Source organism: Aspergillus aculeatinus (genome assembly GCF_003184765.1).
Source record: "Aspergillus aculeatinus CBS 121060 unplaced genomic scaffold BO66scaffold_10, whole genome shotgun sequence".
In the NCBI taxonomy this organism is placed as follows: domain Eukaryota; kingdom Fungi; phylum Ascomycota; class Eurotiomycetes; order Eurotiales; family Aspergillaceae; genus Aspergillus; species Aspergillus aculeatinus.
In genome coordinates, this window is record NW_020291479.1 from 532,083 (window position 1) to 547,189 (window position 15,107).

The 15,107-nt window shown below is 51.7% G+C and overlaps 4 protein-coding genes across 4 annotated transcripts; 3 read left to right on the forward strand and 1 right to left on the reverse strand.

Annotated features, from left to right (window-relative positions):
* The first annotated feature begins 106 nt into the window (after positions 1–106).
* Positions 107–3,208, forward strand: BO66DRAFT_389738 (CeGAL family transcription factor). The gene is made up of 5 exons (XM_025646852.1): positions 107–475; positions 622–713; positions 792–1,796; positions 1,858–2,452; positions 2,539–3,208. Exons 1-5 carry the CDS (start codon positions 299–301, stop codon positions 2,821–2,823), a joined length of 2,154 nt encoding a protein of 717 aa, XP_025506588.1. The 5' UTR covers positions 107–298; the 3' UTR covers positions 2,824–3,208.
* A 219-nt stretch (positions 3,209–3,427) lies between these two features.
* Positions 3,428–5,431, forward strand: BO66DRAFT_418629 (glycoside hydrolase family 32 protein). Its single transcript, XM_025649756.1, has 3 exons — positions 3,428–3,694; positions 3,728–4,903; positions 4,978–5,431. The coding sequence occupies exons 1-3, from the start codon at positions 3,472–3,474 to the stop codon at positions 5,355–5,357; spliced, it is 1,779 nt and encodes a 592-aa protein (XP_025506589.1). The 5' UTR covers positions 3,428–3,471; the 3' UTR covers positions 5,358–5,431.
* Positions 5,418–8,006, reverse strand: BO66DRAFT_368853 (putative amino acid transporter). The gene is made up of 2 exons (XM_025645352.1): positions 6,727–8,006; positions 5,418–6,667 (listed from the first exon to the last, which is right to left on the reverse strand). The coding sequence occupies exons 1-2, from the start codon at positions 7,762–7,764 to the stop codon at positions 5,867–5,869; spliced, it is 1,839 nt and encodes a 612-aa protein (XP_025506590.1). The 5' UTR covers positions 7,765–8,006; the 3' UTR covers positions 5,418–5,866.
* Positions 8,007–8,202: 196 nt separating this feature from the next.
* On the forward strand, positions 8,203–9,422 carry BO66DRAFT_418631 (cytochrome b5 reductase family protein; the record flags this gene model as incomplete). Its single annotated transcript, XM_025649757.1, has 2 exons — positions 8,203–8,254; positions 8,291–9,422. The coding sequence occupies exons 1-2, from the start codon at positions 8,220–8,222 to the stop codon at positions 9,420–9,422; spliced, it is 1,167 nt and encodes a 388-aa protein (XP_025506591.1). The 5' UTR covers positions 8,203–8,219.
* Positions 9,423–15,107: the final 5,685 nt, after the last annotated feature.

The following is a 15,107-nucleotide window of genomic DNA, read 5'->3' on the forward strand; positions in this document are numbered from 1 at the left end:
GCGGAGTTTTTTTGCCTTTTCCCCGCGCGGTTGCAGTGACGCTCAGCTTTTTCTCTCGTTATTTTCCCCGGCTTCCTGCCTACTCCCTGCAGTCCCGCCCGCCGCCGACCGATCGGATTGAACATCCAGCCTCAACCCACTCCTCCCATCCCATCCCACTCCTGCTGGCTTGCTTACTTGCTCATACGTAACTTACTACTAGGTACTTACTTGCTTGGCCATGATGGTCTGACCGTCTGAGAGACCTTGCATTCTGCTGTGCAACAATTGTGTTCTCCATTGGGAATATGCCACAATCATGAACCAGCCACGCTCGGATGTTGCCGCAACATCGTCATCATCATCAACAACAACAACAAACACAACAACATCATCTTCGTCAGTGACTGGTGCCATCCGCACAGAATCCCGAAGGAAGGCATTAGGAGCTGTTGCGAAGCGCGCGTGTGATCAGTGCAAATTTCGGAAAATCAAGGCGTGTGATCTCTTCCTTATTTCCCCCCATTCTTGTTCCTTTCACTTCTTCGCTCACCGCCCCCCTCCTCCTTCCCCTCTCTCCTCCCCCTCTCCCGCAGCAACTGTGGAGACTTACAGCTAACCTACCTGTCTTTGTGACGACAGTGCAGCTTGTCACAACCATGTCGAGCTTGTGTATCTATGGGCTTTGAGTGCACGTTTTTCCAGCCTCAGAAGAAAAGAGGCCCCACTGGCCAGTGAGTGCATCCATCCGCTCTCTTAGTCATCTCTATTGGAATATTCTCATCTTACCTATCGTGTTTCGGAACTCATAGCCGAGTATCCCAGATTCGGCAACAACAAAATAACCTCTCATTGAACCACCCCCCAGCTCAGGGAGCATCGAGTTCGTTCCCAAATGCTTTCCCTTACCACCAAAATTCCTCGTCTCGAGGTGATCAGGTTCCCCAGGCCCTTCGAACTCAATCTTGGCCCATTCCAAGCGAAAACCCAGTATCCATAGAGCTCGCTCCTTCAAGTGCGACTCCATCCATGCAGCCAGGCTGGAGCACAGACGCTTCCGAGTCACAAAGCAATGGTGGGATTTGCTGGAACGAGCGCAATGATGTAGAATACTGGCTTCCAGATACCCTGGACGCTCAATTGCCCGTGTTTGATTTTCCGGGAAACAACATCCTCTTGAAAACGTCGCTTCCCTCCATTATCGAGACCCATCCAACCTCTGCAAGCCTACAGGCGCCGACTATACCTTCGGCGGGTGCTACAGCACCGAAAACAGATATTGTACCGCCAGACTCTCATCATTTGCAAATGGTGTGGCCTGCGTCAATTGTTGAAGCTAACATGATCCCGTGGATTGATATTTACTTTGATCGTCTGCACCCTACTCTGCCAGTCTTGAACCGCGCGGCTCTATTCATCCGCATGTTGGCTCACGAACATCGGAGAAACCCTCAATTCGGCGCAATGTTGTTAGCGCTGTGTGCCTTTTCTCTCACGCAGCCGATCGAGATACAGGAGCGTCCGACGTCCTCCTCCCGAGCGAGCCAAGCGAGATCCATGATGCATGAAGCGACAAAGATGCGGAGCTGTTCTGATTTCGGTGAGCATCCCACCATCGAGGCTGTCCTAACCAGCTTCTACCTATTCGGTTGTCTTTTTGGTAGCAATCAGCATAATGCGGCTTGGCTTCGCCTGCGGGAGGCCCTAGATCTCGCGGCTACAATGGGTCTCAATAATCCAGATTCATATCAAGATTTACCTAGCGAGGAAAAAGGCCAGCGACTACGGACTTACCTAGTCTTATCAATCACCGAAAGGTAGGCTGTCTGATAGCGCTATGGACTAGATCCTTATGCTAATTGGTATCCATTTGTGAAGGGCTTATGCGTTACAACGCAGGCATCCGATTACCTTCTGGGGCAGGCCGGGCTTTAGTATGCGGCCTGTTCATGACTTCATTCACACTGCCACCCACAGTTTGGTGTCTGGTATCATCGTCCACAATGAAAAGGACGCGGAGGGGATGATGGGGTTGGCCCGCTTGATGGAGTTGTTTGATGCCATTGATGAGGATGTCGTTGACTGCTGGAACCAACAGTGTAGTATCCAAGCTGGTTATTGCGAACAGCTCACAGCGGCAAAGGCATTGGTGATTCACCAGAACCTCAACCGTGTCAGCGAATCCGAGCTATACAAAGGTTACAATTGGTTTGAAAGCTTCAAGTTAGCTCACGGTGGTGATCAAAACCGCCCTACAATCGGTTTAAGAGAGACACAAAGTGCAGATGTTTTCATCACCAAGAAGTGGCTCCAGAACCGGATATGGGTCCTTTGCTCCACTCATGGTTTCTTACGGCCCGTATCCGAGCACCGTGAACTCTGTCTTGATTTCGCTGTAACGCTTGCACAAGAGACGTTAGATATATGTCGAGCCCTACCTTTGAGCTCCATGGAGGCCCACGGAATAGGCTTGGTATGTGGTAACCTCGTGTTTAATTTTCCCTTTTGTCTCTCTTTTTGGTTATTTGTCTTTTCCTGTCGCGTTATTAACCAAATCAGGTGGAAAAACTCTATGACATCGTAGTTGGGGCCATCAGCGTACTATACAATATCCAGATGCCCCTCGCCAAGGGCATTACCGTGCCACCTCCCGCGGGAATAATACCGAACATGCAGCTCCCCATCTCTCATATGTCCGATGGTGGAACGTCTCCCAAATCACTGGCAGGAGATTATTTGCTTCTGCTTAACACACTCCGTGGGGGCAACCATCCTTTCATGGACAAGTATAAGGCACTCTTGAGCTCCGTTCATACGACTAACGATACCTGGGCAGCGCAATAGCTTATTACTACGCCGAATGGGGAAAAAAGCCTACAAACTGTTGCCATCACTCTAGTTGGTTACCCGTGCTGCAGAGTCATGGCTCGCAGACAGAAAACATCGAGATCGAGAATCATTCACGTTCCATGCGACTGGAAGGATGACGGCGCAGTGAAGCCCATAGTTATATGGGCGGGCTAGAAATGGGGACCTTTTTTCGGCCATTGACACCATACATTATCCCCAGGCGATGATGATGATGATGATAGTAGCACCGCCAGTCTGTAGGGCGAGCGCTTGTGCTGTGCCTAAGGTGCACGGGATAGCGTTTTGTCGCTCGCATTACGCCCGCATTAAAAATATACTAGATTTGTATCAATAAATAAGTCGAGTAGGCTCCAGCATGCTGATGTCACTCCAAAAAAAAAAGGACTCAATGATGGACAAACCATGTGAGAAGAATCGAAAACCCTGTGATGTGGTTACATATTTCGAGAGAGGGCAATAGATAATTGACAACCTGAGCTCGAGCTAGCTGGCGGATGACGAAGACGAGTTTTGCCGAGGATCCGCCGGGAGGCCTTCGTCCAGCTTCAAGCTATGTGTTTAGAAACGTAGCCCTGCTGCACATTGCAGTGATACAAGCATTTTCAATCCCATATCGCCGCCATGCACTGCCCCCCGTCCTTGTCAGATCACACGAGCCTCCTCCATCAAGAGACATTTTCTGAACAGACCGCACAGTGGCGCCCATCGTTCCACATCACTGCGCCCAATGGATGGCTGAATGACCCGTGTGGATTGACATACGATCCCACCACTAGTCTCTATCACCTGTCGTTTCAATGGAACCCCAAGGGAAATGATTGGGGGAATATATCGTGGGCACACTGTACGTCATCTGATCTGCTCACCTGGAAACAAGCCCAGGAGCCGTGTCTAACTCCCTCGGCCGAGTATGACAAGTGCGGTGTGTTCACTGGTTGCCGGAGACCTGGTACGATCTATGGGGAGTCTGGGGCCCTCACCGCGATATATACTTCAGTGAAATGCTTACCCATTCATTATGCACGACCCTATGTGGCCGGCTCCGAATCGATCAGTCTTGCAACTTCCACCGACGGAGGGACAACATGGCAGCGTCTTGAATGCAACCCAATCGTGTCAGGGCCCCCTGATCATCTTTCCGTCACAGGCTGGAGGGACCCTTTTATCGCTCAATGGCCATTTATCCTACAACAGCCCGGAGCCCTAGCATCTTCGGATCTGTGTGGTTTCGTTTCCGGGGGCATTGTCGGAGAGACCCCGACTGTCTTTGTCTACTCAGTAAACCCACAGGATCTGCGAGAGTGGAGCTATGTAGGATGCTTGGCTCATATTGGACTTCACTCTCGACCATCCCGCTGGTCGGGCGACCTAGGAATCAACTGGGAGGTTGCGAATTTCGTCTCGCTGACGGACGACCAGAACCGACCCCGGAACTTCATCATCATGGGGGCCGAGGGCGTGTCAACACGAGGCAAGCCTCGGAGAAGAGCAGCCAGAGCACAGCTTTGGATGTCCATCGAGCCCTCTCCCGGAATCAGGGCGCAACAGCAGCCCCTTGCAACTTTTGCCTATTCGGGCATTTTTGACCACGGCTGCGGATACGCGGCCAATTCGTTCTGGGATCCCGTCACCTCACAACACGTTGTCTACTGCTGGATCGCAGAAGACAGTCTCTCCGATCAAATTCGACATCAGCAGGGATGGAGTGGGACACTTTCCATCCCTAGGGTCGTGAACATAATGACACTGCACCGCGTGATGCGCGCGCGCTGCGCGGAGCTCACCGCTATCACATCTATAGAGTCCGAAGCTGATTTCAGAGGAACGTGCACCGTTCGCACCCTGGGTATTAGACCAGATGCTAGAATCGAGAAGCTTCGAAGCAATGCGCACAGAAGCCACCTAGCTAATAAGTCTCTACAAAACCCCGCCAAGCTAGCTGCATCACTAGGCACCAGCGTCTCTATAACGACGAGCAAGTGGGAACTTCAAGCCGAGATATCCGTCAGAAAGAACTGCAGCCAAGTGGGACTGTTCATAGATCATGGCATAGGTATGGATGGCACTTGTGATATCGACCATTGGAAGTAAATTTCTTCGAGGCCTCTTGCTGACTGTCTAGCAAAGATGCTCAACGTCGTACTACTTTGTCGTGGAACGTACATCAAGAGACGTTCATCATCGCCCGCCCTTCACCTCCCGATCCTGAAATAGACCATGACCCGGAGAGTGCGCCGCATACTCTCTTCACTTATGAGACCGAGCAAGGCGAGCTACGGGAGGAGACGCTCCGGATCCGTGCATTCTGGGATACTAGTGTGCTGGAAGTCTTTGTCAACGAGAGAACGGTCATCTCGACCCGAATCTACCTCATGCCGGCCGACCAAGAGCGATCCATATTGCAGTTCTTTGCAATGGGGAGAGATGTTCAGACACAGCCTTCGGTGGAGGATAGTCCTGCCCTTCTTTTAGAAGCAAATATATGGGACGGACTGGTTGCGACATGATCACTGCAAGCTAAGGTGTTGAGGCACCGAAGATATTATCTAAGTATTAATCAATATTATATATTCTCTATCATACATATGTGTTTGAGTAATGCTTGATCAACATAACAAAATGCAATCGTGTCAACCCATGCTCCAAATCTCTATATCAATGCCGACAACTCATGCAGATTCAAGAAAAAAAAGCCCTCGGAACCCGCCTCGCCCGTTGTTCGAGTGGTTCCATTTGTGGCCCAAAGTAAGCAATTAAGACGCAACCTTAGAAAAAGAAAGCAACAAGGTCCCCCGCTCTCCTTCACAACAAGTATCCGAAGAATGCGAATGGGTATCATCAAGTCATAGTGGCCTTACAGCACAATCCGTCTTCTCGTCCAATGCAGACTTTCCTTGAATATAATGCACAACAAAAATGAGGTGAACGGCGGAGCTACAGCGAAGAAGATGGATGAAATTATGTAGTTGAGGAGGTCGGGCATTAGAGGAGTCTGTCATTCATGAGTAGAGGAAAGTCACCGGAAAGTTCGCTGCCAGAATTTCCAGCTGGGCAGCGCCTTGTGTCCGTCACGCTTGTAAATACGCCAGTAGTAGACGGGAACACCGGCGATAATAAAAGCGACCACGATCAAGGTCTGCAGCGGTTCTGCAATGACGGCGCGGCTGAGCAGAAACAGACTCACACAGCAGAAGATGATCGGAGTCGATATCCAGGTCTTGTAAGGTCGTTGCAAGTACGGCTCGCGCACCCGGAGCACGATCAACCCTAACACGGTCAGAAAATAGAATGTGTAGCCAGCGACTCCGTAAAACGTGACGAGCGTCTTGAACTCGCCAACAACGATATAGACCACCGTAAGAGCGCCGTTGAGGGCCATCGCATTGATGGGGGTGAACCCGATCTGTGTGCCGGCGCCGCACAGCCGGGAAAGCGACTTGCTCAACCAAGACCGGTGTTGAAGGCGGTTAGAGGAGGAAGTGCCGCGTGTCCACAAAGTACCAAAGACTTCAGGTAGATAACCTTCTTTTCCGGCCGCGTAGACCAATCGACCACTGGTGAAGGTCGTGGCGTTCAGGGCGCCAAAACAACTTGCGGACACAATCAGTGCAAAGATGAGAGCACCCACATGACCGAAGACTTTGTCGCCGAACTGTACCGCAATGGTATTGCTCGCTTCAATGGTCGCTTGGGGCAGGACGAGGATGTAGGCGACGTTGGCAAGGATGTAAGATAGGATGACTAACGGCATGGCTGTGTGAATCACCCGTGGCAGGTCCCGGTTAGGGTTTTTGAATTCCCCGGTAACATAGTTGGTCTAGATGAGTTCGTGTTAGAGATCGCAACGGCATGAGGGGTATGAGAGAAAAGGCATACATTGTCCCAGCCATCGAATGCCCAAAGCCCCGCGTACAGAGCCAGCGCCCATGCGGAAACGTCGATATTTGTACCCTCGAACCAGCCAGTCTTCCATTCCTTGTTGGCACTTCCAGTTGAGGAGAGACCTGTGATAGCTACCACTATGCCGATAATTGTGACAGCCAGCAATGCAACAAACTTGAAGAACATAAACAAGTCTCCAATGCGTGCGGCCACCCGTGTAGAGATGCAATTCAGCAGAGTCACAACAAAGAGTCCACCAAAGGCAAAGGCCTTGTTTATCCATGGGTTGATGGTTTCAACCTCGGCTCCCACTACTGCGCGCACGACATACTCTCCGAAGATGATGGCGATGATGGCAGCGCTGCCGGGCTTCAACACGAGAACAGCACACCAGGTGAACAGAAAACCCGCCAATTCTCCGAATATCTTTGCGAGGTACACCTGAGATCCTCCATTCAGCGGGATAGATCCGCCCAGCTCTGCATAGCTGGCTGCTCCGGTCCATGCCAGCAACCCAGCAACTACCCATGCAATGAGCGACGCCCCTGGCGAACCCGCATTGACATTGACCTGGCTAGGAGAGGAGAAGATTCCAGAGCCAATGACCAGGCCAACAACGAGGGACAGACCGTTCAAGTAGGTCAAGGTCTTGTTCCGCTCCAGCGATCCGTCAGCTAGGCCAGCCTCTCCGTCCAAGGCGGACGGGGCTCCCAAAGGGGCATACCCGCCCGTAGTCTGCGATAAGGGAAAGAGCGTCGCCCCAAAATCGAAAGCGGAGGAGACTGAGTATGAGCGCGCGGATCGAGGTCGATTAGAAGAAGATTGTGCGGGGAGCTGAGTACTGGTTAAAGGGTCTTCTTCGTCTAAGGAGAGCTTGCGCGAAGAGGAAACGCCCGAGGGAGAGGAGGAGCAGGAAGATCGAGGACCAGAATCTGGCGATGAGGCTAGCGAGGCAAGCTCTAGAGAATCCCGGGGTGGTGCATGGTAACTGTCCGACCTCGAACCGGGGTTGGAAAAGGCTATCTGGGACATGCCTTTCACCAGAGGTCAGGGGTGGTTAGTATTTTGGAGTGAAGCGGAGGTGAATGGCGAGCAGTGACAGAGCACGGGCTGTGTCCATGCCAATGTTGAGGTCGTGCGATGAGTGACGTTGTATTCGTAAAACAGACAAGAAATGATACACAACACTTAACACAGAAAAGTCAAGGACAAAGTAGAAGAGTTAGAGAAGAAGCAAGTGTAATTGAGAGCAAGGGTAAGGTGGAGGAGAGAATAGGGCTGAATAGATGAATGAATGAATAAACGAAACCATGAATGAGTCTCTGTAACATGAATTGAGCACAGACGGTCGGGCAGGGTGCGTGGTTAGCTCGATCAGGCTTAGTGCCGAGGGATCCATCTCCAGTCCCTGATTTTAATCAACTTTTAATCCAACTTTTGATAGCTTCTTCCCTATGTTCTCGAATCTCGTTCCTCTCTCTTCACCCATGAAGCCCCGGATTTTTTGTCAGGGCTTTTCTCGGTACGATCGGTACAATGTGTCCTCCATCGGTGGAAGGCTGCTGACGAGAAGCCCCCAATTTTATACCTCGTCCTCCGTCTCCGCCTCCGCCTCCGCCTCCTCCGCATCCTCCTCCTCCTCTTCTTCTTCTTCTCCTCCGCCGCCACCTAGATCACGTCGATGGGTGCAAGTGGCCCTTGTTACAACGGCTGCCGCCGGTATTGGCGCATATATCCGATCCGAATACGGTTCTCGGTCATCAACCTTGTCTCCCGCTCAATTCACTCCATACTATTTAGTATCACGGGAACCCGTGTCGTCGTCGGGGAGCATTTTCACTCTACAGCCACCCAAGGTAGATGGGAGCAACCGCGCCGTTTACGAGGAAGCATGGACAACGGGAATTTGGAGTGTGATGTTTAAACAGCCCCAACTGCAGATTGGAAGAGACTATACTCCCCTTCCCTCAACCTCGCCAGATGAAGAGGAGGATGAATGCTTGCGGTTCTTCATCCGGCGAGATCCCCATGGTGAAGTTTCTCGCTATCTTCACAGCCTCGATATGGGCTCACCCATAGAAGTGCGTGGCCCTAGGGTCGAATGCGGGATCCCACCGAGCACGCAACACATTCTCTTCATTGCTGGTGGGACCGGAATTGCCCCGGCGTTGCAAGCCGCACACACTCTTCTTCGTCGCACAGATCAGACTTGTAAACCTAGAATTCATATTCTCTGGGCTAATCGAAACCGGGACGACTGTTTGGGGGGAATCAATGACACAATAGTGACTCCAGCTCCGCGGAGGTCGTGGTTCTTTGGTCGTTCAACTCCACCACCAGCAGCCAGCCCAGTCCCGGCCGCATCGCCTCTCAACCAGACTCGGTCCCTCATTGTCCGAGAGCTGGAGGCTCTCCGGGCGCAATATCCTGGCCAGATGACTGTGGACTATTTTGTCGACGAAGAAGGTAGTGCCATTGGCAAGCAGGCGATCCTGGATTTCACTAATTCGGTCGGCTTGCCGTCCCCCAAACCCAGGCAAGACAATCTGATCCTTGTGTCTGGACCAGAAGGCTTCATCAGTTATATGGCAGGACCTAAGCTGTGGGCCGAGGGTATGGAATTACAAGGACCACTTCGAGGGATCATTAAAGAGCTTGATCTGAAGGACTGGGCTGTATGGAAGCTGTGAGGCCGTTCTATGTACGCTATAAATATGAGGATAGAGGACAGTAGGTAAACAAGGATGATTTCAAGCCCCGCGTAGATATGTATAACCTAACGTTATTCGTAGGTACAGTACGGTGGGTAAATAGTCAGTATGAGTCCAGCTATTGACGGTGCGGAAAGACAAGGATTGAGGGCTGTTCTCTGATTGGGGTCCGACCAGAACAAGGTTGTGGAGTCGGGCTGTTTATTCCATAACTACGGAGTACTCCGTAGACTACGTACTATAATATTGTTCATTGAAATAAGCCCAGACACCACACGTCGTACTACCCCGTAAAGACCTCTTTCTCTTCTTTTCCTCTCTTCCCCCAACCCTACCAAGCCATTGTTCGGGGAACTCCTCAACTCGACCCCTTCAACTCATATATCTGGTAAAGGCGCCGTCAGCGCGCTATCAACGCGCTATCAATGCGCGCAGGCGCGCCTGGGCGCCAGCCTTGAGGGGAGAAGACCATCGACCAGTTTCCGAGGGGAAGGCCGAGGATAACGCAGGTCTGACCGAAATGTATCCCAGCTTCCTCGAGCACAGCTCTGTGGAGATCGTGTCCTGTGAGGCGACCAACCGATTAGTACCACTGTACAGGACCTCGTACGTGGATAAAGTTCCGGGGGGAGATCGATGCCATGCTCCCATGAACAGGCGGCCACCGCCATTTGACTCAGCACCCTCTTGATATTTATTATCCTCTCGCGTAGCGGCATGAATAAGGCCCTCCGTCCCTTAGAAGCGTTGTGCTCGATCGAATCAGCCATCATCGCGAAGTTTCTTACAGGGGTGCTGACCATAAGCCGTTCAGCTGGCGTGCGGGCTGGATTCTGGCATGCGATGTTTGGAGGAAAGCCAATTCAGACATCAGGACAGGCCCAAGCAGACGACCAAGTGAATACACACAAGGTTGGCAGCTGCCTCCGAACATGCAGGAGCTTATTGTAAAGATGACCGGGTAACTTATGGCCGTCGGGAGTAGCGGAGTGGAGTTAATGGTGTGATCAGTGCTCTTTGAAGGAAGGCAGGAGAATAAAATCAGAAGAACACGAGCGAAGAGAGCAAAAGCAAAAGAAAAGTGAAGAATAGAATGTCCAGTCATATCATATCTTCTCTTCAGCTTTTGGTGAGACGAATTGTCTTGGTAGGTAAGTACTAGTAGAAAGATCGGTGGAGGAAGAGCTGAGGAATTTCTGCATGCATGCGGGAGGTACAGTACGTATGTATGAATGTACAGTATGTATGTATTACCTAGGTAAGGATATGTAGACAGATACAGACCATCGAGAAAATACGAGTGGAAGGAGTACGAAATACGGAGTACGGAGTACGCCAGGCTCAGTAGATAGACTACTAAATTGGGTAGTATGTGGTGGTATCCATTGAACTCGGAATTTGGAACAGTACTCCGTACCTTACCGGCCTCGATCTTCTTCGTCTTCTCAGCTTCTTCCTCCTCTTCCTCTTTCTGCAGATCTGACCCGCTGTATTTCCCCGACCGACGCGTTTACAATTGCTTCAGTGAGAAGCTGACATCACACCGCTGCATGATTGGGCCACGTACAAGTCAATGCTCCAGGTCGAGCTGAGCAGTAGCCCTGCAGTCAAGGAAGCTCTTCCGACAATTCAATTCAAACTGCGCTGACACTTGGCACATCGGGCCATGACGCTGCACAGATTGGGTTCCGAGCATGCGCAAGGTAGATAACTAATGTTGAGACCATGGATGAGATTCGGCTAAAACAAGAACAGCCCTTTCATTCTCTCTTTCTCTGCTCTGCTGCAGAAAAGTATCAATGACCAATGACTCGGTTAATGCGAAGCCAGCCCAGTCAGACCTCTTCTGAGCAGGTCTACCATCCATTACGACGAACAGACAATCGCAGAACAATCCACAGGCTTTACCAGAACGGTACAACCCGGCGGACATTTAGTGACTACGCATCCTCTCGCACAGCGCCTGGTAGCATGAATCGTCGCTCATCCGCTCCAGTGAGCACTCGATCGGAATTCGAAAAGGCCTGGAGGAATGACCTCCCCGATACGCAGCCTTCGCAGCCACTAGAGGCTCTCGCGACCACGACAGATATTCCTCTTTCTCGCCCTGATCGTAGGAACAGCAGTACTCCGTACGAAAGACAATCTGGCGAAGCTGCGTCGGGCTTACACACGTTAGAAACAAATTGCCTGGTGCTTCCACTCCGCCTGTATCCTACGACAACTGGCCCCTCTCAAGGTCACAAGCGGAGCGTATCTCATACTCCACAACCCGTTCATTCGAGTCCAACCCAGACACGCCGGTGGCAATCGGACGTGACTGGCTCGTCGCGGGTGTCTCGTACATCGGGCTCACGACGTGAGAGAATCCGGTCCATCATTCGACAGTTCAGACGACCTAGCTGGTCCGCAACAACCCCATCTTGCCCCGCTCGTAGTCGCACGGAGCGACGGGTCTATGCGAGGAACATAGGGACGAGTAACAACTTGACCTCAGCCGATAATTCAACTGCACCGTTATTGGTTGAATTGTCTCAGACCGGATCTCGAGCTGACATTGCGCAACTTCTCGAGAATGGTCATGATATTGAAGCTCGTCACATGTCCACTCGCCGAACGGCATTACTTGTCGCATCTCAGAACGCAAACGAAGAAGTCGTAGAGCTGTTGCTTCAATGGAACGCGCGAGTGGATGCCACCGATAAATCCGGATCGACGGCTTTGCATCTAGCAGCTTCCCGCGGCCACTGTAACGTTTTGGAGCTGCTTCTACCCGAATTTCTAGATATCGACGTGCGGAACTCTAATGGCCAAACAGCCCTCTGGCTGGCAGCGTATTATGGCCACGTTGATGCGGCGCGCCTGCTGATCGCATGCCATGCTAAGCTCAATGCGCGAGCAGACAGCCAGACTACTGCGCTGCATGCTGCCGCAAAACAAGGTGATGCAGCGATCATTCACCTTCTGGTTTCAGCAGGTGCAGACGTGGAAGCGAAGGACGGGATGATGATGACGGCACTGCATTATGCTTGCGAGGCTGGTCATCTCAGGGCTATTGAGTTACTCCTTGATAGCAAAGCGAATATCGATGCGGCTGGAAACGATCGCAGAACACCTCTCATCTGCGCAGCCGCTACGGGCCAACTGTTTGCAGTCCAATTGCTGTTGAAGCGGAAGGCCTCGGTTCGATGCCTCGATGATGCTTCAATGACAGCCTTGCACTGGGCCGCTTTTAACGGGCATACCGAGGTTGTGAATGCATTGAGCCTAAAGAAGACTGTGTTGGCTAAAACAAACATCGCTGGTCGAACGGTTCTCCATCTAGCAGCGATGAACGGACAATTCGCAGTTGTTGAGCATCTCATTCGCAAAAACTTGCCTCTAGAAGCTCGCTGCCACACCGGCTTCACGCCACTTCACTACGCATGCATAGCAAACAGCTTGGAAGTCGCCAGATTGCTGCTCATATCGGGCGCCGATATAGAAGCTTGCGTTAGCCCCGACCTACGGAGATCTGTCCACATAGCGGCTGCTGATGGATCCATGGGTCTACTCAATTTGCTTTGTGACAAGGGGGCTTCTCTGAAAGCTCGCGACTCTGTGGGAGATCGCGCGCTCTGCGTGGCATGTCGGTACGGTCATGCCGCTGCCGTGCAGAACTTCCTAGATCGAGGGTCACCCATCTACCTACCATATGAAGAGATGTCCGAGGAGGATTCCCCATTGTGTTTAGCAGCGATGGGAGGGCATCTTCCTGTGGTCACTCTATTGCTTCAACGGGGTGCATTGGCCGCCAAGCGCGATGAAAGGGGCTGGCCGCCCTACCGACATGCCGCTTACTACGGACACCCTGACGTGTTGCGGTTACTTCTCTCCTGCGATCGCACATCAGCAAAGGAGGATGCTGATTTAGGACTTACGGTGGACCGCATTGGCTTTGCCCCTTCGGCAAGCATCTCCGACGAACGAAAGCTGGAGGTGCAGAACCTGTTGTATCGGATACACCAGTCAACTCCGTCGAGGTTTGACGTCGTACCTTCTTGGACTTTTTCTTTTCCAGCGGAAAAACACGATCAAGCTTTGCATCGACCAGCGCCAGCCTTCTGGTCCGATTCTCCAATGGAGACCCATACCGCCCCAAGAACAACCATAATCCCCCAGGAACTACCCGGGACTTTAGAACAAGGGCTACCCACAAGCCGATCCCACACCCCGGAGCATATGCGTCGAGAAGCCAGCCCTAACCATGGACCCTTGGGACTCAGTGGCATGCCAGGGGCCTTCCTCGTAGAAGAACAGGCGTTTGTTCCCGCGAACGAACATCCAATGCTTAGGTCTAGCGCGCGACCCCACCTTGACTCATCTAGGAAACCCCGAGGGATCAGTCTTCCCTTGGAGACAACATTCGCTCGAACGAAAGGACCGAGTTTCTTGCCGGAATCGCCAAGCTCAGTCATCGACTCGCGTTGTGCCAGATACTCCTTGTCTCCCATCTGGATGTCAAGCCCAGTGTATCAGAGGGAATCCGAGGAGGACGAACACTGGGACTCAGAATCGTCTCTCTCATCAGTATACACGGCGTTGGAGGGTGAAGCATTTGAGCTTGCCGTGTGAGAGGTCTCTCTACCTCTCCTTCTTGTCTCTCTTTTGCGATTCATCTTGCTCAAGGATGAGGAACCATGTGTTCGAACGAGACCACAACGCAGAAAGGCCTGTGGTCAGGCCCAGGCTTTGTTTTAGTTCTGTTGTGCCATTTATTTATTTATTTAAGACATCCACCTCATGCAAGTCTCGCTTCTACTGGGTCCCTGGTATACAAATATTGGCCACGGCTTATTTACACATCGAATTGGGTCCCCGACCCAGCGCTTTGCAGCACAATCCTGCCTACACCGCATCAATAACATCATCGTGACTATGGCTTGGAGCTTGTCTTAAATGTTCCCAAACAAAGCCACTCATGCAGTGACAGAGCGAAGAACAACACGGAGATCGTTCCCGGGAAAATGGTCCGTGGCAAACGAACGCCTGGTAAGGCCAATGGCCTTGGAGGTGGAGAGACAATTAAGTATTATTAGGGAACACCGTTCATACCTAACTTGTTGTTCCAATGATCTGGCTCCTAAGCCCTATCTGTCCACGGCCAGTTGGGCGTTCGTAGCTCTCTTTGTATTTTGAAGATCTCAAAGTCAAATGAATGAAGTCTCTATAAAAGCATGGATGGGATCGAGAGACCATGATGCCTATTTTCCTCTCTCATCATACGTCTATCAAATACATCCCGTGTTGTCGCTGGCTTGGATCCGGTCCAAGCTGATTTCATCACTTTTCTGTTCCAGCCTATCTTCGAGACGTTTCCTAGAGCCAGGTCGGTCGGTGTCCAACATACTTTTCCCCCTTGCCAACTTGTGAATTGCGCCTCCCATTCACACATCAAGACACGTTCCTCATCGCGGCTCATCCCCCTCAACTGACCTTTCATGTGTACTGTCACATTGTCAGCATTCCCGCCCATCCATCTCAACTGTACCTCCCATCGCTGTTATACCTCAGAAAATGGGACCATCCAGAAAGCCCCCTTTGACCATGGACTCCATGGGTCGAGGCGGATATAACGCCCCCACGTCATCAACCTCCACCTCGACCTCGACCGCAGCCGAACCG

Excerpts from the sequence above, each read along its gene's own strand:
- BO66DRAFT_389738 (XM_025646852.1), top strand. The coding sequence starts at position 299 with ATGAACCAGCCACGCTCGGATGTTGCCGCAACATCGTCATCATCATCA. Across the intron at positions 476-621 it reads GCAAATTTCGGAAAATCAAG|TGCAGCTTGTCACAACCATG; the intron begins GCGTGTGATCTC and ends TTGTGACGACAG. Across the intron at positions 2,453-2,538 it reads AGGCCCACGGAATAGGCTTG|GTGGAAAAACTCTATGACAT; the intron begins GTATGTGGTAAC and ends TAACCAAATCAG.
- BO66DRAFT_418629 (XM_025649756.1), top strand. The coding sequence starts at position 3,472 with ATGCACTGCCCCCCGTCCTTGTCAGATCACACGAGCCTCCTCCATCAA. Across the intron at positions 3,695-3,727 it reads GAATATATCGTGGGCACACT|CCCAGGAGCCGTGTCTAACT; the intron begins GTACGTCATCTG and ends CCTGGAAACAAG. Across the intron at positions 4,904-4,977 it reads GTTCATAGATCATGGCATAG|ATGCTCAACGTCGTACTACT; the intron begins GTATGGATGGCA and ends TGTCTAGCAAAG.
- BO66DRAFT_368853 (XM_025645352.1), bottom strand. The coding sequence starts at position 7,764 with ATGTCCCAGATAGCCTTTTCCAACCCCGGTTCGAGGTCGGACAGTTAC. Across the intron at positions 6,668-6,726 it reads CATTCGATGGCTGGGACAAT|ACCAACTATGTTACCGGGGA; the intron begins GTATGCCTTTTC and ends GAACTCATCTAG.